The sequence below is a fragment of the Benincasa hispida genome, chromosome 3 (assembly GCF_009727055.1).
Source record: "Benincasa hispida cultivar B227 chromosome 3, ASM972705v1, whole genome shotgun sequence".
In the NCBI taxonomy this organism is placed as follows: domain Eukaryota; kingdom Viridiplantae; phylum Streptophyta; class Magnoliopsida; order Cucurbitales; family Cucurbitaceae; genus Benincasa; species Benincasa hispida.
In genome coordinates this window covers 63,153,166-63,173,889 of record NC_052351.1, presented here as the reverse complement: position 1 = coordinate 63,173,889, position 20,724 = coordinate 63,153,166, and the positions used below count along the sequence as shown (strand labels likewise).

Genomic DNA, 20,724 nt, shown 5'->3' with positions numbered 1-20,724 from the left:
ATAAAGAAGAGTGTATTTAGAGGAGACTATGCGTTGATAGTAAGATCATGCGTTGATCAAGAGGTTCCAAGAGAAGAAGCTGTTGTCGGACAGGAAGATCTGGAAGTAGCATCAACTTGGGACAAGGCGTTCTCCCAGAATACTCATGCATTTAGAATGATTCTAAAGCCACTTGAAAGCTAGGAGAGTCTAGTTTTCAGGGTAGGGTTGCTGGAGAATAAGCTCCAAGGAATCAGGTTGGAAAATGAGGACAAGACAGAGGGGTCGAGCTGTCGGGTAAGCTGAGCCAGTCTTGATGTTTTGATGTTTCCGGCCAAACCACAAGAAATTATGAGCTAAGATTTTGAGGTAAGCTTCTGGAGACAGTTTAGAGCATATTTGTAGAAGAAAATAACTCGAGATAAAGCCTAGAACTATGATAGTCTGAGCTTTAAGTTGAATCTGGAATTTAGGGTTCAAAAGAGGAGCCCGGGAAGATCAAGGAACTTCTAGAGAGAAAGGTTCCTAAACGACCAAGGTGAGTGGTACTTTCCTTTAAGTCTTAAAACATATCTTTTAGAGTAAATTTTATATGCTTATGTTATGAATGAGTATCTAGCATGAGAATGAGATTATGTGATTGGGATGGTCAGGGGTCAATAGATCTAGTTCCTGAGCCCGAAAGCAAAACCTCACAGGATGGTCAGAGGACCAAAGGTCTAGTTCCTAAGCCTGTGGGAGGATCCTCGTATGAGATGGTCAGAGGGCTGACGGGCCTAGCTTCTGAGCCCATGAGCGGGGAACTATGTGTACATAGAGGACATAGAACACATAGAGAACAGAGGGTACGCAAAAGAGTAAGCGTTGTATTAGTAACAGTTAACTATCTACCGTGTGTATAAGTAGACAACATACTCATTCTAAGTAGTTATCAGTTTAGCTATCTACCATGCACGTAGATAGAGTTGAGACCAGACTCATTCAAGACGGAGGTTTGAATGTAACCTCGTATCTATGATATGCTTGTTTTTATGAGTTGAATTAGACTCTAGAAGTTGCTTATCACTCACTGAGCTTTGTGAAGCTCATTCTGTTATTTCATGTTTTTCTTCCCAGGTAGCGGAAAGTGAGGAGTTTCAGGGTGCTACTAAGGTCTAGGTCTGCCACAAGCCACAGTTACACTTCCGGAGGGTTTTACAGTTGTTGTTGTAAACTTTGTAATTAAGTCTTGGAGTTGTATAAATGTTACGTTGTTGTAATAAAGTGGTTAACCAAAGTAGCATCCATCAATATCATGCCTCACCTAGGGCTCAGGAGTGCGAGCTCGGGGCGGGATGTGACAACTTGTTTGTGGATAAATTATTATAGAAGTGTGCTTCATTACAGGTAACTTTGTATTTAGTTTTGTGGTAAAGTGTATTGTTGTATCTATTGTTATATTTTAGGTTTAGGTTCTGTGCATTTATAGGTGGAAGAGAAATATTATTGGCTTGCCACGCAGAATATAACAAGCACGCATTATAATAAACAATTTTAAATTTTTTTTTTAATAAAATACGATGAAGGACATTTCCTGATCCAACACGAGACATTTAATGTCGTTTTTAACTTTTTGACCGACATTAAAAATGGATTGGACAATTTAAAAAATGAGGCATTAAGAAAACGAATAATTATTGAAAGAAATTTGGTAAAAAAACCGACTAAGATGGTGTACAATGTCAGTTTTAAACCGACATTGAAGATGGTGTACAATGTCAATTTTCAACCAACATTGAAGATAATTGGTACTGAAATTTCGTTCAGTTATAATGTCAATTTAAAACTGATATTAAAGACAACGGGCATTAAAGACCTTTTATAACACGATATTCAATGTCGGTTTTCAACCGACATTGTACCCCTTTAATTTAGTTTTAAACTGACATTAGTGCCCCGTTTTGTAGTAGTGGTTCCCCATTGGCATGTGGAACTACAAGTATGATCGGCCAAGGCACCCACCTTACATGGACACCCAAGCTCTCCTTGGCTGAAGTCATGAACCTAGACAAGCAGTTGGTGGGACTAATAAGGTAATAACACCTCCTTATACGAATTTAGATCAACCTTGAGAAAAGGCTAGAATTAGATTGCCTTTTAAATCGAAGATCTTGAAGCAAAATTCAAAAATCTTGTTCTAAATTGAGTCATTCCATAATCAAACTTGATCAGATGCCTCAAATATGAGAGCTCAAATTTCATTCATCAAAATTATAATTATAATCGAAATGATAGAAGAATTTATCTAGCCTTTTAGAGATTGAAAACTATTTAATTTAAATAAACCAAAAGTCAAAATAAAACATTAAAAAAGTCATATTTTCAACCACAATCTTTAATGCATCTCCATTAATGGCAGCCTCCATCTTTTCAATCACCATCTTTAATATATCTTCATCAAAGAAAAACTTTCATCTTTCCGACCACCATCTTTATAATGCATTTCCGTTAAATAAATCATCTTCCATCTTTCCAACCTTTCAAATGCACAAAACTAGATACAAAGAGACATCTCTATAATTACTAAGACTTAAAATTAGCACTTAAGCTAAATTAAAATAACTAGAGGACATTTGGTATGCAGGTTTGAAATCTGAAGTCTAGGAATGTTAAGCCTGGGGTTAGGTTGGGAGGTTTAGGTCTGAAGTCTAGGAATGTTAAGCCTGGGGTTAGGTTGGGAGGTTTAGGTAGCCTAGGTTTAAGATAACTATGTTTAGAGTGCAGTGCAGATATATAGATCTTGAGTTTGTGAAATATTTTCTTGTATTCAATCAACAATTAAATTCTATTTCAAACATGTCATCTTAATTATTTTAATATCATTAAGTTTAAAATAAACTAAAAAATTTAGAAGATTTTTTTTTTTTTTTTTTGAAATAGAGATGTGACTAAATTTATAATTTTATTTAATTTTTTTAGTTAATTCGATATTTAGATTTTACTAGGTTTTTAGATAAAAAAAATACCCTAGCAACATAATGGTCTTGATCCATATCAAGGACCCTGTGATCACTAACCTTGGTCCGAAGGAATAGGAGTTGTGAACTCATTGTGAATTTGATATTTTAATAGTAGGACCCACAAACTCATGGACCGGAATTTACAACTCCCTACTTTTCAGCTTTTTGGTCCAAACACACTTTAGTATATTAGTGAGTGGTGTTCGAGAGTAGCTCAAAACGTGTTTCTTGTCACAACAGGGTATAAAATCCATGGCCATGCTTATGTAAGAGCTTCTCTTGCCCATGGTTAAACACCCTAAAGAACAATAATTTGCAAATAAAGTTATGAACTACACTTATTTTGGCTAAATATGTCATTCAATTTCGCTCCGAAAAATTTTTACAATTCAGTCTCGTCTCTCATATCGCTAACATTTTTATGATAATTACAATATACAATATAACTGTATCATCATTTTCTTTAAAGGTCAACTTTCTACATAATAATATCCATATGTCCAGAACTATATTACGTGCCAATCATTTTAATTTCTACTTCATGAGCTTAAGAGACACTGAAAAGATCATATTCGAGACTGAAGCATACTGCAAACTATTCAAACATGGCTATGCACCATGTAAGTCAAGGCATCTATCTTTTCAAAAGTTTCTCTCGAGTATTTCATCAGACAGCAATTGAACAAAAATTACATATATTATCATTATCAGTAGTCAAAGGAAGCTACGTAACGCAGGATTTGATGAATAAACTTCACTACAAAATTCATTGCAAGACAATTTCAAATCTAGAATCCTCATAACAAAACATGAACAAGAAGATTGTAGGGATCAAATAATTCCACAAGAAAATTATCACCACCCAAAGAGAATATCTAGAAAACAAGCTCATGAGGTTTCATGCCTGCCTTTAGAGAAAACCTTGCAGCTAAGTATGTCTTTAAGTCTGCAACTGCCTCGATGGACTTTAGCAGAGCTGAGTCCACGGCCTTCTGATCATCCTTTTTGTCTTGTGGGAGAGCACTTTTTTCCTACATGTTAACAATGGCAACCAGAAATTAGGACAAAGAAATGATAAAACTTTCAAGTATTTGAACTTAAAGGATGAAAAACAACTACGAACCTCCTTCTCTGCCTCAAAAAATTCTCCTTCTCCCTTCTTTTTCTTCTTCTGAACTTCCTTGGAGAAATATTTATCATCAAACTTCTCAACATTGACTCCTGCAATGTCAACCTTGGTGGAGGTCGCAATCACGTATGACTGATTCACACGCCTCAAAGGAACGCCATTGACCTTGAATGGCCCTAAAATGACAAACATTAAATTCAGATAATCTCTAGCAGGTTCAAGAATTGCAGATTTAAAATAAATAACCTCAGCTAATCACTACTTTACATGCATCCTTTCTCCTAAACATGTAGGACTACAATCCACATCACCAAGCCAAACCCCTCCTCCTACCCACAACCATCAGAAGAGAACAGTAAGAGATATATTGCACATACAGCTTAGAAACTTATGGCAGGTAGAGATCATTAGCAGAGCAAATAATCAGAACAGGAAGGCCCAAGATATTACCGTGGTATGTAAAGACCATTGGCAGGGTATATGGGCAGAATGCAAGGCATGAGACATTTCAATATTAATTGATATCCTGCTTCTTACTTCTCAATGGTAAACGTTATGCAGGCAACACTATTAAGATAATATGTGAATCTAAGGCAAACAATTGTTATGATGCTAAGATACCATAAACGAAACTTCCAATGTAAATGTAACACAAGTCCACAAAGAATGTAGAAAAAGAAAAGCCAATCCCCATGAACAGATTCCCCTACACGGTGTGATAGTAAATCAAAATTTATAAAGATCAAATGGAAAAAATCATCAAGACACACCAGTCACTAAAAGCAATCCAGATTGAAGTTGCTTCAAGAACACAACTCTCTTTCCCTTAAACCTTCCAGTAAGAATGATAAGCACGGTCCCAGGAGTAATGCTAGACCTGCAAATAGTATAAATTTGATAAAACTAAGTTAGATGAATACACCCCTCGACCCAATGTTCCTTAATTGGAAAATGTACAACATTACTACTTCACTTCACCCAATTCGAAACCCAAAACTCAAATCAATTGTAAAATAAATCTCTCTTTTATGGCACTAACTTAGGTATAAAATATCCCCAATTTCTATAGCTACAGCGTGAACTATATTTACTCCAATTCCTCGGTTTTCCAACCATATCAAAGTTAACAATACAGCAAACAATATGAGTTCCAAAACACTGCAGTAAACATAGCATCCAAAGAAAGAAGATTGAAAGAGATGAACCTAAGTTTGGTGGGCTTGGGTTTGCGCTTGTTAACAAGTGGCTTCTTGACATCATCAGCAGGGTAAAATTTGGGCGGCTTCTCTGCTGGAGCATCGGCCTTAGGCTTGGCATCGTGGCGAGGGAAAACACCTCCATTTTTTGCCTTGATTGCCCAAAGACCTCGCTTATGGTACATCTTCGACCTCGAGTATTTGCCAACCCCTCGAATGAGATCGGGGTTTCTGCTAACTCTTGCTGTCTTCGGAGCCATTGATGGATTTCTGAGAATTTGGCAACGTCGTCTCCGCTCCTCTGCTCGCCGAAAGCTCTAGGGTTTCGGAGATGTAGACAAATATATATTCAATATGAAAAAACCCTAAAATCATTGGGCTTTCCTTTTCTTAAAAAATGTAAAGCGGGCCTTAAATGTCTTTCGGCCTTATTGTTGATCCATAAATACTTTGGGAAAATTCAAGGTCAATTTTGTCGAAATATGTATTAATTTTTAGGATTGAATTCGAGAATAATGTAGTCTTAAAGAGAAATGACAAATATATAGTAGTTTCGTAATTATTTTAATAATGTAGAAAAAATTTTAAAAAAATAATAATAATGAGTTTGTAATTTGGAGGTCCATCATATTTTATTTTTATGGCATATATGTTGTCCAAGTCACATAACTCGTGTAAATAGTACAGGAATTATAATTAAATCATCGACGTGACAGACAACTTCCTTCTAAATTGTGTGTCACCTCCACATTTTATTAATGTACTCGTGGATGAGATACACAATTTATCTAACTCATGTACTACGTTCATGAATTAGCTAAACTAATTTTGGAAATAGTTTTATGTTAACTTTACTTTTAAATTTCATAATATTTAAAAAAAAAAAAAAAAAAAAAAAAAAAAGGTTTTATCCTTTCCTAAATTTTCAATTTCCTCATATTGAAACTTTCAAACAAGATGACACTTTAACCGTTGATATCCCATAGTTTATTTCTGCATTGCTCAACCTAAAATTTGAAAAGAAAATTATTTTATTCAAATTGCCTAAATTTGTTTTTAACAAATATACCCTTGAGTTTTGTTCTCTGTCTCAAAATACTCTTATACTATCGTATGTTATAATATGACATTTCATAACTGTTTTAAGACTATCATTGAAGTTAGAATGTCAGACGAAATTTAGAACTTGAAAATGTGAGGTAATAACCTAGAATAAAAATTAAGGTCATTGTAAAATTGTTTTAGGTAACAATTGCTTTCATCTAGGGTTCTAACAATTTTATATTTTAAAGCTAATTTTGAAATATTTATGAAAAGTCAAAGGTAATATTAGGAGTGTTTAAAAAATAAAAATAAATAAATATAAAACTCGATGACCCGAAAAATCCAATCAACCCAACTCAACCCATATGGTTTGGGTTGGATTAATAATACATTTGGATTGGATTGGATTCAAATAAATGAAAACTTTATGGATTTGATTGGTTTATAGGTTAAAAAAAAATAACCCAAGTCAACCAAAACTTATTATTAATATTAAAAAGTATATATTTTTTTTTAGTTTCCAATATAATTATATATACATAGCTTTATTTCAATTTTACTTAATTTCATGATTTTTTATAGATTATTTATTATCTACCAATTATGTAAAATATTATTTTAATACTATGGAAACAAGTTTTTCATAATATAACTAAAATTGATTTGCTAATCTTATTTCAATATGAGAAAATAATTAAACAAATTCTTTTACATGTTAACATGTTACTTATTTTTAAAACAAAAATTTAAATAATGACCCGAGTAACCCAATCCAACCTAACCCAAATATTTCATAGTTAGGTTGGGTTAGGTTCATTATTTAATAATGGTTGTTTGGATTGAATAAATTTATAATCTGAACTATTGGTTGGGTCTAAAAAGTGTTTCAATCCAACCCAACTTAACCCACGAATACCCTTAGATAGTATTATATATTTTGGAAGAATACATGTATTTTAAAATAAATGACGAAGTTTAGGGATATTTTTTATATTTTAGTCCATTGGAATTGTAATTTTATGTATAAATAAATTCGTTGAATTTTGATAACAGTAATGGCTAAATTGGCAAAAATTTGAACATATTAAAAATTGTTACATTTTTTTTAGTCTAAGTAATAACAAAAAAATATCAAGCTCCATTAATGCCAAAATTCAGAGAGAGGAAATGTACTTAACATTCATGTGATAGCAATAGTGAATTTGATTGAAATGGAGAATAATTTGATCTGTAAAAGTGAAAGCTTGCATACCGGTGTGGTGCTTACCGCACGCACTCTGATGCTTAAGTCAAAGAGTGAACAAGTGTGGAGGCTAGGGAGTTTGAGAGTGTATGATTGTATGTAACACTCTAGAGGGGGGTGCAAAACTAAAACTTTTCCAAGAAATTTAAACAAAACTAATTCGATCTAAAATCATTTAAACTAATGAAATAATTAGCAACAAAAATAAGTGGATTGCAAGAATTAACAGAGTAAAAACAAAGAGAATAACATTGATGATTTTTATAGTGGTTCGAATCCCTACATCACTCCCCAAGACTCTTTTAGATTCTCTTATGAATGAGAATCAAACCAATTTACCATTCTTTTTACCAATTCAAGAGTCAAACCACTATCAATCCTTTTTTAGGTTTAGGATTCAATCTATTCCGATTTTTTTCAATGGGTTCAAGATCAAACAAATATAAATCTTTTTTCGGATTCAAGATTAAACTCACTACACTCAGCCCAAAGTGCACCCACACTTTAATATAAATCCCAACAGAAATGATGAAATTGAAAAACTAAAAAAAAGAATACTCTAAAGGGATTGTTTGGATTGTAGATAGTATTTCATAGGTATGAATATTAAATGTCTAGTGTTTAAATGTCTGGGTTTTAATGACTAGAATAATTAATGTCTGGATTTGGATATGCAGATAATTAATATCTAAAGGTTAAATGAATTTGCTTGATTTGTCAATTTTGTATATAAAAAAATATTTAATCAAATGTAGGAGAACAAATAATGTAGTCATAATTAAATTTAACAATTTAATATATTGTTATATTGATTAATTATTTAATCAATTAAAATATCTTTAACCGAATATTTTAAATTAAACATCATTTAAATTATTTAATTTAATTAAAAATCTTAATAATTAATAATAAAAGTTATAATTAAATAGTTAAGATAACATAAATAAATGGTAAATGTATTAGTTGAAATTTATTGAATCTAAATAATATGTTTATATTTAATAATTAATTAAAATTAATAGTAATAATTAATTGATATTAATTTATTAATTAAATTAGATTCTATCCATCTCTCAGGTATAAAAATCCCACAAGTATGGAGGGTATTAAAAAATCTATATCATAGTGGTTTTAAAGTTCATTGGATATAATATCTTGGATTTTAAAAAGTGATATCCTATGAAAGAAACACACATATTAAATGTCTGTCTGAAATACCTTGGCAATATAGATGATTACCAAAACTTCACTTTATTAGAGAGCTCAAAATCTTTTATGAATAATGAAAATTAAAAGTTTTTATTCTTCATAAGAGAAATATCGAAATGTGATTGAAGGAAGAGAATTCATAAATTTATTTTAAGAAATCGAATTCCTCAGTGGAAATACGTGAATGTGTGTGCTTTCGAAATTCATTTTGAAATCGTGAAAAAACAAAGAAACATACAAGAGTTCGAGATAAACATAAATACATACAAGCATGTTATACAGGGGATAGAGGAATTAGGAGAACTAACCCTTGAAGACCTTCTTCAATGCTTTCCTATGTACAAACTCCCTAAAGACTTTCTCCACAAAATCTTTCTTGGTAATCTCACAAATAGTCACAAATAAGGATACCACCACTTGGTCTTTCCTGCTATGCTCCGTCAAAGATTGGATTTGTGGAAACCCCTTTTGAAATACTTAGGGAAGAAGAAAATTGCAAAGAAAACTTTTTTCTCTTTTTGTGTCTGTGTCGAGAGTTGAGAGATGAAGAGAGAAAAAAATCAATGAGAGCTCATTGGGAAAATCACATAACCATTCTATATATGGATTATCACATTCATTTTTTTTTTTTTTTGGGAGGGGAAGTTGATTAAATTAACTTCCCTTAACCAATCTTTAACTCCTCTTAATCATGGGGAGTTAAAATTTAACCAAAGCTAAATTAGATTTAATTTAATTTAATAAATGTTAATTAAAATCAATTAATATAAATTAATTAAATATCATATATTTAATTAATGTTACATTTAAATCATATTCAAATGTATTTCCCTCTCATAACTTATAATTAAAATATGAATCTCATTCATATTAAATTTTAATCTATAGTTGTAATATGAATCTCACTCATAGTATTTAATATTTGAATTTTATTCAAATAAGTTCATCTCTCATATTATATAGTTTAATTTTGAATATGATTCAAAATTAACTTTACAATATAATGTATCTATATACACTAATTATATCTCATACAAGTAACATTTAATTTTATTACAATATGACTCTTATTCATAATAGTTTAATATTTGAATCTTATTCAAATATTAATACTCTCATACTATAAAGTTTAATATTCAAAATTAAACTTTATATTATAATGCATCTAAAAACGTTATATTAATTGTATCTAATATAATTAATGCATTTTCCCATGTTAAATTTGAACAATTCAAAATTTTCAAAAAACTAATTAATCCTTGTTTTACCCTTAGTGAGCTAACAGGGGACCTAATGGACCTACGGATTAGAAGCTCCAATGATACAAAATTAATTAATTAATTCATCAAAATTCATTAACTATAAGTCACTTCACTAAAGACCCACAACTGCACTCTTTTCACTTTAGATATATTTATGTGTTCGTGGATATAACCAATCAATAATAAGTCGATACTTCACGAATCTTCATAATTACAACTGGCTCAAATTACCATTTCCCTCTGTAATTACATCTAACTTCTTAAGTCTCATTGATCTTCTAATGAATAACGTGTTTATGGTCTTTCATAAACAAAAACCTCTCGGGTGAGTGAGAGGAGGGGTCCCTAGTGATCAAGACCCGGAGTCTACACTTTAGGGAGTAATTCATCTATTTATCCTAAAGACGGGAAAGAGTGAATTCCATCTTATGTAACTATATTTTCGACTTCCTAATCTGACAAATCCCCAAAATGGTAGGCTTATTGAGTCGGTGAATTTGGTCACTCTCACCCACAAAGATCAAAAGAATTGCCCTCATAGATAGGAGTTCATAACTCACTCAAGATTAAGGTCGAGTTACCTATGGTCATCCTATGAAATATTTATATGTCCAGTTAATAGTGTGATAAAGAAAGATGAATCATTTTGCAACCCGGTCTTATACAAGCATTTGTATAGGATATTGTTGGGTTGTATGCTCTAAAACTCGTAGATAGTAAATGTAATTAATCGATCATCATAAATAAAGAGTTATCGATGTTATTGCATCAATAAAGAGTTATCGATGTTATTTCAATAAATGTTATTAATTATGTTGTATTTTATTTTGTCTTAATAACACTAAATCCAATAAACTAACATCCTAGGTTGTCTTATGAGTCTTGAACAGTATGTGGAGACATACTGGGATCAATGTTCAAGATACAACCTAAAGGGCTTATAGTATAGGGATAAGGCTAGGTACCTTCTCCCCACACTATGTTTATGATCCACTTTGTATTTGGTATAAACGTAATGATCCAACGTTTTCGTGTAGATGACACGAGAGTGAAGGTATCCTATGCAATGAGTTTGCATAAGACTGGACCGTGAAATAGTAACCAATAGATGTAACACTGTTGACTTGCTAGGTTCCTATTTCAATAGGATGACCTAGGCAACTTAGTCTTAATCCTAAACATATTATGAACTTCTGTTCACAACGAATTGTCTTTTGATTTGCATGGGTGAGGGTGGTCAGTTCGCCAATCTAATTTGCCTACCATTTTAGGGACAAGACCGAGTGGAGAGCTAGGAACATAATAATACAAGATGAAATTCATTCTTTCCCACCTTAAGGGTAAGTAGATGAGTGTTCCCTTAAATGATGTCTCCGAGACTGAACCAAGGGCCCTACTGTCACACCCTATCCCAAATTACCCTCTTAACCTGGATGGAATGGTGGCTGCAGCAGTTACCAACCCTTTTGTTGACACTTACTACCTAACTAACCTATTAACTTTTACTCAAACCTTGAATACATACATATCATCAATATACCAACATATTAACTCGGAACTTAACACATTTACATTGTAGGGTTTCGCAGCATTGTTCATACATGAACATTACAACTTAGTGAGCCTCATCTAGTATATTAGTCACTAGACAGACACATGTGTACTAATTAATATAAGTTTTCAATTACACTTCCTTCAACTTGTTTCTTTGAGTGGCAGAGCAGCAACAGAAAAGTCCTTTGGGAACTGACCGCTACCTGAAAAGGAAACATTTGAAAATGTGAGCTAGAAGCCCAGTTAGTGACTTAATAAAAACATAAATCTCATGCTTAGACTGAAAGCTCGAAAACATAATACTGGAACTAAAATATACCAAGCAAACGTATACATAAAACCTTTAAAACCATTGTATTTGAAACCTGAATCTTAATTGAGAATGAACATTCTTTGCTCTAATTCCTAATGCCAAACCATGGCCAGATGAGACCTTTACTTCGATCTGTTCATACTAAACTATGGCTAGGCGAGATCCCTATGTCGATACCATCTATAACACCCAGACCCAGGATTCGGACCAGGATTCAGAATCCGGATTCGGCCCCGGTGGCCCCGGTATTCCCCTGCGTCTCCTGTGACATGGCTATGTCATCTTATTGATACCATCTGTAACACCTCAGGCCCAGGATTCGAAATCCGGATTCAGCCCCCGGTGGCCCCGACATTCCCCTACATCCCTTGTAACCTGGCTATGTCATCCTATCGATACCATCTGTAACACCCCAGGCCCAGAATTCGAACCAAGATTCGAAATCCGGATTCGGCCCCTGATGGCCCTAGCATTCCCCTACGTCCCCTGCGACCTGGCTATGTCATCCTCCCTTTATCCTTAATTGAGAGTGAACTACTAAATCTAACCCTTAACGTCAACCTTAGTCCGGAAGAACCCTTTTGCTCAATCCCTCGATGTCGTATTACCAACGTGCACGTGGTGTTTTCTATGTACCGTCAACACCTTAGGTACATTTATTCAGATACCTTCCTTGGCTCACTTAAGCTATCAAGTTCTCGAAAAGCACTAAAAGAATAGTTTTCAAATATAGCATAGAAAACTCTTTAGGATACCTTCCCTACCTTCAGTATCCCTTTTCATTATGTTTAGGAATACCAACGCATGTACTTTGACAACCTTAAGTGTTTAAAATATAGTACATCAAGCTTCATTCAACCTTAGCTTTAACCCTAACGCATGCTTCATACTTTGTGAAATAAGTTGGCTTAAAACATATTGAACTAGCTTGTAAAAACCACTAGCATGTGTTAGACATGGAAAACATACTTGGAAAACCCATACATTAGTAAACATCATGAAAATGGAGTTACTAAAACATGGTGAAAGTATTTGGACAAGATAACATAGTTAAATCGTGTCAATGTCCGTGGAAAACATGCTTTACTTAGCATGAGAAATAGCTTCAAACATATGTTGCTTGGCACTTCACTTGAACACTTAGCATGAGAAATATCTTCTGAGAAATCATAGTTTCTAAATCATTAAAACATTAAAGCATCACATAGTCACTCACAACTCGTTGGCCTCTTAACGGGTTATACGCCTCTCCTAGCTCTTCTTGGCCTGAAAGGACATAATTCCCGGTTAACTACTTAGAATTCTTAGCAAAATACCTCAAATAGTTCATTTACTAATGGAACTTCCATCATCAAAGACAGCTTTACTAGCGAGATACTCATCATGAGTGCATTCTTCTCATGAGCGAGATCCTCATGAGTGAGATCTTCCTCATGAGCAAGATCCTCCTCATGAGCGAGATCTTTCATCCTAGCGATACTCACCTTTCCAATGAGATTCAGCCCAATTTCTAGCGAGATTTCTTTCTAGAGCGAGATCCTCACCATAAAATTAGCGATATTTCCTTCATTAGCAAGATCCTTAGTACAAAATTAGCGAGATTTCCTTCATAAGTGAGATCCTCATTCTCCATATGAGTTGTTTGCTTGTTTTTCCCAAGTAGTTGTCTGCTTATGCATAGCTTCTCTATTACAAATTCAAAAATTCATAACTCAAAATTCAACTCTCTTTTGAAGAAACTTTATTCTACAAAAATGTTTAGAATTGAGTTAACTTTTTTACCTTAAAATTTCAGCCAAAAATTCTTTATAGTTTGGCCTAGAACTTCCAATCTTCACCTCGGGCCCTGATTAATCTGCGATTCTGCCTCTTTTGCAAATTCCTCACTTTTTGTTCATCTTCTTCTACAATCTTTCTCTGACAAGACAACTTCGAAAACTAGATTCTCCCAGCTTTCAAATAGCACTGATTTCACTAAATTTGCTCATGTAGATTCCCGAAACCAAGCTTTCAAATTTCCTTTTCCCTTTTAATCTTCCTGCCGCCTCTCGAATTCAAGGATTAACCGCCACATATCAAACCAATAAGTGAGCTTTCTTATTTTGTGTTTTTCTTTTCCTTTCTCAACAACTTTTATAAATGACATAGTTTTTTTTTTTCACTTATTAGATATTTAATATATCATTCCTTTGGCTGAACATGCTTGTTTAGGAAACTTAGAATTCGGGGATTACATTTAGCTACACAAGAACTTATTTCTTCTTGCTTCCATCCTCTCTCCCTCCTAAACCATGGCTTCATTTAACTCACTAGAAGACATTACATTACTTACTCTTACTTAAAGTAATTAGGGTTCAAGTTTTACCCCTACCCTCTCATTAGCCTAACAGGGGTTTCTATTTATTGGTTGGACCATAAATAGATTGTTCATTAGAGGAGCACTGGTACTCAAGGAGCCAGAGGTAACACAAGGGTAAAACGGTAATTTGACTTAGTTGAAGTTACGAACACTCGTGAAGGACTAACTTGTTGGTATTGATCTATATCTATAGACACATAAATATATCTGTAGTGAGAAGAGCGCAATTGCGGGTCTTTAGTGGAGTGTACTCATAGTTAACAAATATTGATTAACTTGGTTAATGAGTTTAATCAATTAATCTCATATCGTTGGATTTTCTAATCTACAGGTCTACCAGGTCCCCTCGTTAGCTCACTAGAGGATACATAAGAGGGATGATTTGAATTGTTCAAATTAATTTGAGGAAACTATATATTAATATAATTACTATATAATTAATTATGGATATGATTTATAATCAAATTGGAAAGTAATATTTGAATAAGATTCAAATTAATTAATTCAAGTGAATTAGATTTACAAAGAATTAATTAATAGAGAAGTTTTGCACCTATACATGGGAGATATATGATAATTAAATGTATACATTAAATTAGGTTTGATGTATAAATAATTATTTAATTATTGTGCAAATAAAAATTAAATAAGTGTTATTTAATTAGGCTAATTAATTGACTAAGTGTTATTTATTTGAATGGACTAACTAATTAAATAAATGTTATTTAATTAATTGTAGAAAATGAAAATGTATTGGGAAAGATGTTTGACCCTTATCTATATAAAGACCTCTCCATGAACCTTTGGGAATGAACTAAATACATAATTCTCATGAAATAATATTAGTGAGGAATTAAAGAAATTATATATTAATGTGATCAATATATAATTAATTATAGATGTGACCTATAATATACATTATGTGAGAGAGATACATTTGAATGAGATTCAAATATCAAATTTATGGGAATAGATTCTTAAACAGATAGATACATATAAATATGTGATATTATTTATACGTTAATTAATTCTATATTAAATATGATTTAACATAGTTACTTAATTGATTAATTAATGGTTAATTAATTGATTAAGAACTTTTATAGAGAGGTTTATGCATATAAACATGTGATGTTTATATTTATTAATTAACTATACATACATACATACATATATATATATATATATATTAGATTGGATCTAATATATATGGTCATTTAATTGATGTGCTAACTGAGACCTCTTCCTCTTCCAATTGTTGGATACCACTTATCCAATTATTGGAGTCTTAGAGAATAACAAAGTTATAGTTGTGGTCGTGTCCGAGATCAATTGAGGAGATGTTCGCTTGAAAATCTAGAGGAAATTTTGAGAGGCTCAAGAATCTTCAAAAGTAATAAATAGTTCTCCCTTTTATTTCCATTCATTAAAGCATGCTTTTATGATGTTTATCCTATTTACTATTATGTTTAATTGCTGTTTTTGTTTCCTATAAAATGAAAAACCATATGCAAAATAGTCCTAATGCTTCCGCTCAGGATTCAATTCCCAACAATTGGTATCAGAGCCAATTTCTTGCATTTTGTTTTTTCACATTTTGGAAACAAAATCAATTTAGAAAGATGTGTTTTAAATTTGCATTCTAAATATGAGGTTTGCGAAATTGGATGTTTACAAGTTTTGGTACTTAATTTATGTTTAAATGGGATTAAAATGTAAGGGCTCGTATTTTCTAGGCATTTATGTTTTGCTATCAAGTCTATAAGTCCATGTCGGTCGAGGAGCAAGTGTTACTGAAGAGATCGGTGCAAAATAGAGCTGAAATAGTACTGGAATGAAGATTTTGGTCGAAGCAACGACCTTAGTGCCATGACACTATGGTCGGCGCTACGACGTTTGAAATTGCATCGTGATGCTCCTGCAACAGAAGACCAAAGCGCAGCGGCACTCTCCTTAGCACCACTGTGCTCCGAACATGTGAGTTGCTAGTGGAGGAGCGCAGCTGAAGCGATTTTGCCCTAGTTTTGTTTATTTTAATTAATTAGGTTAATAGAAGATAGTTATACTAATTTAATTAATTTTAAGATGCCAAAATTTGATCCAATTTTTCTATTTAATTTATTATGCATTTGATGTATGTTTAAATTAATGTTTGAATTTATATTACATAATGTATGTCATAAAGATTCAAAGTCTCACCTTAGGATAGACATATTCATGCATCATGATTAAATATGAATGTTATATTTTATGGATGTATGATTAAATTAGCATGCCCATGTATCATAGTATAAGTGTTATATTTTTTATGTATGATTAATTAAGCATGTTCATGCATCATACAAAATTATAAATGTTATAATATATGACGAAATGATGAATATGTATATTTATTTGTAATGACCCGACCCCCTAGGACTCAAGCTAGGCCATTACTAAACACAAGCATGCATGGAACATAAAACGACACCCTTTTATATTGAAATAAATGCTAAATAAATTAAGGTAAATTCAAAAGACCTCCATTAAATTCAATTATTAAAAAAATGATACGTTACCCATAAATCATAAATGATATCAAATAAGTCTAAAAACAAATCTTAACAGTAAGTTTCAAACATCAAAACTGAACGTTAAAAAACATGAAAAGAAATCTAAATATCATGAGCGGAAGCATAAAACTGGTCTATAGTGACTCGATCATGGATTCAGCTTGTCATTTGTCGATGCGTCCCTGCTTTTACCTGAAACATCAACATGAGAAATGATGAGTATAAAATACTCAGTAAGTAACCCCACTACTGGAGTCAGGCTAGGCATCTATGTCTTCTAGATGTCTACCTCTGGTGGAACGTAAGCACTCTCCTAGTCCTCTATACATGAATAACTGAATTTCATCCTACTGTAGTTAAGTATAACATATATATACATCTACATCCCATCATCCTCAGATTCAGTAGGATCTCCAAGAATAATAATATACTCAAATAATGCTAGCATTCAAACATCTCTATGCGCCTCTAGTCTTTTAAACCCTCATGCCAGCAAGGCATACATAAACATCAAACCATCAATATATCCTCAGTAAATCATAATTATCAATACCTGGCTCTAGTCCTTTCAAATCTCAGTCAATGAAGGCATACATAAATATCATGCTAACTAATAATCCTCAATAAATCAGAATTATCATTGCTTGGCACTAGGGCAGTTCCAGTAGTAAGATTACTTACCTCAAAATTATGTCTAAGCAACAAGCAAATTAATTTCCTCCTAGCTTAGATGAATCTTGAATCATGCCTAAACATAATCCAAATTTACAATTAATAAAAAGGGCTTAGTTCCAAAATGTAAAATCATTCTAAAATTCTCCAAATAACTCGCCTAAAAGTTGAAGCTTAAACTGAACTCGCTTCCAAACTTTGCAAACAAAGCCAACCTAAACATATTAAGGCTCCGAGTCTAATTTTTACAGCAACATCAACCAAAACAAAATGGTTTTGAAACCTTAAAACTTACCAAAACTTGTCAATAGAGTCTTAATCTCACCGGACAGCGGCTCTAACCAATCAAACTTCCTGAATCCAACCTCAAAATTTATGGGTGAATCAGTTCTTGGCCAAAAATTAATTCAATAACAATGACATTCCAAAACAATCCAAAACACCCAAAATAGAATTTTGATTGACATACAAAGTCCACTCACAACAACCAATCACTTCAAAAAAAAAAAAAAAAAAAAATCCAAGAACCCAGCGAAATCCGAGGTTGAGCGTCGATCAGAACCGCGACGCATGTAGAAAATTTATGGGTTTGTGCATGCACAAACGGAAGAGAAGAGAAAAAAAATCTTTTTAATTTCCTTTTTTTTTTTTACTTCTCCTATTTCACACACACACACATATATGGCTATTTTTAAATATAGAAAATTGAATCAAAATATTTACAAAATATAACAAAATTTTAGAATTATCAATGATAGACGCTGATAGACATTAGAAGTCTACCAGTGTCTACCAGCGATAGTTTTAAAATTTTGCTATACCTTGTATATATGTAATCCCTTTCCTTTTCCTCTTCAAAATCCCAATTTCTTCTTAAATTTCAAGTATAACAAAAATTGAATAAATAAATTCCCAAATCCTTTTAGAAAAAATAAATTTAAATCAATCATCTCAATTCAATTGATTAATTCTAATTATCTTCTCCAAATTATTTTTAAAAAATCCAAATCTGTCAATTTTAATTCAGTTTTCCAAATTAAATTAAAAATTGAACTAAATCTCAACTTCTCATTAATTTAAAACTTAAAATTCCAAAATTCTTTCACCGAAGCAAAAAATTTAAATTGAATTATCTTTTTACAATAATTCAATTTAACCTCAAAATTCAAAATACCCAAATAATTTAAGATAATTAAATTAAAAATTATCTCAAAATTTGGGTTATTACATTATTTTTCATGGATGACAAATATAAATGCTATATTTTTCCAACGAAAATGAACCTTACATTGAGCATGACACCATTTAGACAAATATAAAGCGTTATTTATGATCTATGTCATTAAATGTAAATTATAGGTTTTAATACGACATTAAAATATAAGTGTTATATATTTAATGAGATAGATTAAGATCTATAATCAAGAATTGCATGCAAACATAGGTTCAAATTATTTTAAATAGTTTAACATTAATTCACCTAGACCTATGTTGAAAGTATTTCTAATGAGATTAGAAATAGGTTAATGTTTTAATTTGTTTTAATTGGATTAAAATGAATTCCGTTAAAAGATTAAATTATGAAATAATTGCCCATAAGCAACCTTTGTCTAAGGAACATTCTGACTAGGCGGGGTATTTAAGTTGACGGAAAAATAACACCTCCACCTGGGAGCCAACCTAGAAGGTGAATTGGGCAAATACTTTATAAGCATGTAATAGATGATTGATTTTATTAAAGAGTTTAATAAATTAAGTCAAGTATTGTTAAAACAATCAATATAAATGTTATATTGAGCAAATTAAAAGGATTTAGATAAATTCTTTAGCCAGAATTTTAGCTAAGCATAATAAAACCTTAAAATAATATAATACTTTATGATAGAAAATTGGCATATGGAATATATCAATTTTTGACTCTTACATCCCTAAGAGTTCATACCATGAGATCCATACTTGACTTCATGTCACCCTGGACACAACCTCCCTTCGGAAAGTATTTGTATGTGTCAATAGTAAGGTGAATAGAGAAAGTGTTCATAGTAAGTGGGAGAAGGGCGCATGTCAACTGTTAGGTTGTATGTCCTAAAACTCACAGTTTGTAAACATTAAACATGTTTTATTTTGCAATAAAGATGTTATTGAGGTATATTCAATAAAGTCGTTATTGAATAAGTAAATTGCATTTGTAAGAGTCTAAATCCAATAAACTAAAGAACCTCTTACTATAACATGAATACTTGAACTTTATGTAGAGACACAAAAGTGAATCAAGTTTGAATATATAGCCAAAATGGTCTATAAGTATAGGGATAGGGCTGGGTGTTTTATCCTGGAAACACTATGAATGCAACCCACTTTGTATTTAAGACAAACAATATGATCCTGAATCGTTCATGTAGAGACATGCGAGTGGGGGCATTATATGCAAAAAAAAGTTTGCATAAGACTGGACCATGAAATAGTCACTTTTCTTTATAATATCATTTACTATTAAAACTGATTGTTTCAATTCAATGATCTAAGGTAACTCGATGTTAATCCTGAGCTAACTATGCTCCCATTTATTTGGGAATATCGTTTAATCTTCATGGGTGAGAGTGGCTCAACAACGCCGATTCAATAAGCCTCTCATTTAAGGGATAATACCAGGTAGATAGCTGGGGACATAATCCTGCAAGATAAAGTTCACTCCTACCCGATTTTAGGGTTAATAGATAGGTTGTTCTTTCAAGTACTGGCTCCTAATCTTAAACAAGGGGTCCACCCTCTCTATGATTGAAAGGAACTCAGTTTATTGGTAGAACCATAAACCAATTGTTCATTCTCAATTGTAATTTCGAGCAACCTATGAAGGATCGACTTACTAATCATAGTTAAATCATGTGGACAGAGATATATCTATAGTGAGGAAAATGTAACTACTGGACTTTAGTGGAGTGTCCCAGTAGTTAACGAATGTTGGTTAAAGAGTTTAGCTGGTTAATTTCAAATCGTTGAAGCTCATGATCTGTAGGTCCATTAGGTCCCTCTACTAGTTCATATCGGACTAAACCTTAAAACAGTTTGACGTGTGAGTTTGAAGTGCTCATATTCAAATTAGGGAATAAACATTAAATATATGTGATATATTTAGCAGCGTATCATTCAATTAGGAATTGAATTATAAGGAGAGAGTTGGAGATATATAAATAAGATTTACATATCAAAACT

At 32.3% G+C, this 20,724-nt stretch overlaps 1 protein-coding gene across 1 annotated transcript; it reads right to left on the bottom strand.

The window, feature by feature from the left end:
• Positions 1 to 3,656: 3,656 nt before the first annotated feature.
• On the bottom strand, positions 3,657 to 5,635 carry LOC120072564 (60S ribosomal protein L6-1-like). The gene is made up of 4 exons (XM_039024957.1): positions 5,313 to 5,635; positions 4,878 to 4,984; positions 4,102 to 4,283; positions 3,657 to 4,009 (listed from the first exon to the last, which is right to left on the bottom strand). Exons 1-4 carry the CDS (start codon positions 5,561 to 5,563, stop codon positions 3,854 to 3,856), a joined length of 696 nt encoding a protein of 231 aa, XP_038880885.1. The 5' UTR covers positions 5,564 to 5,635; the 3' UTR covers positions 3,657 to 3,853.
• Between the last annotated feature and the right edge of the window lie 15,089 nt (positions 5,636 to 20,724).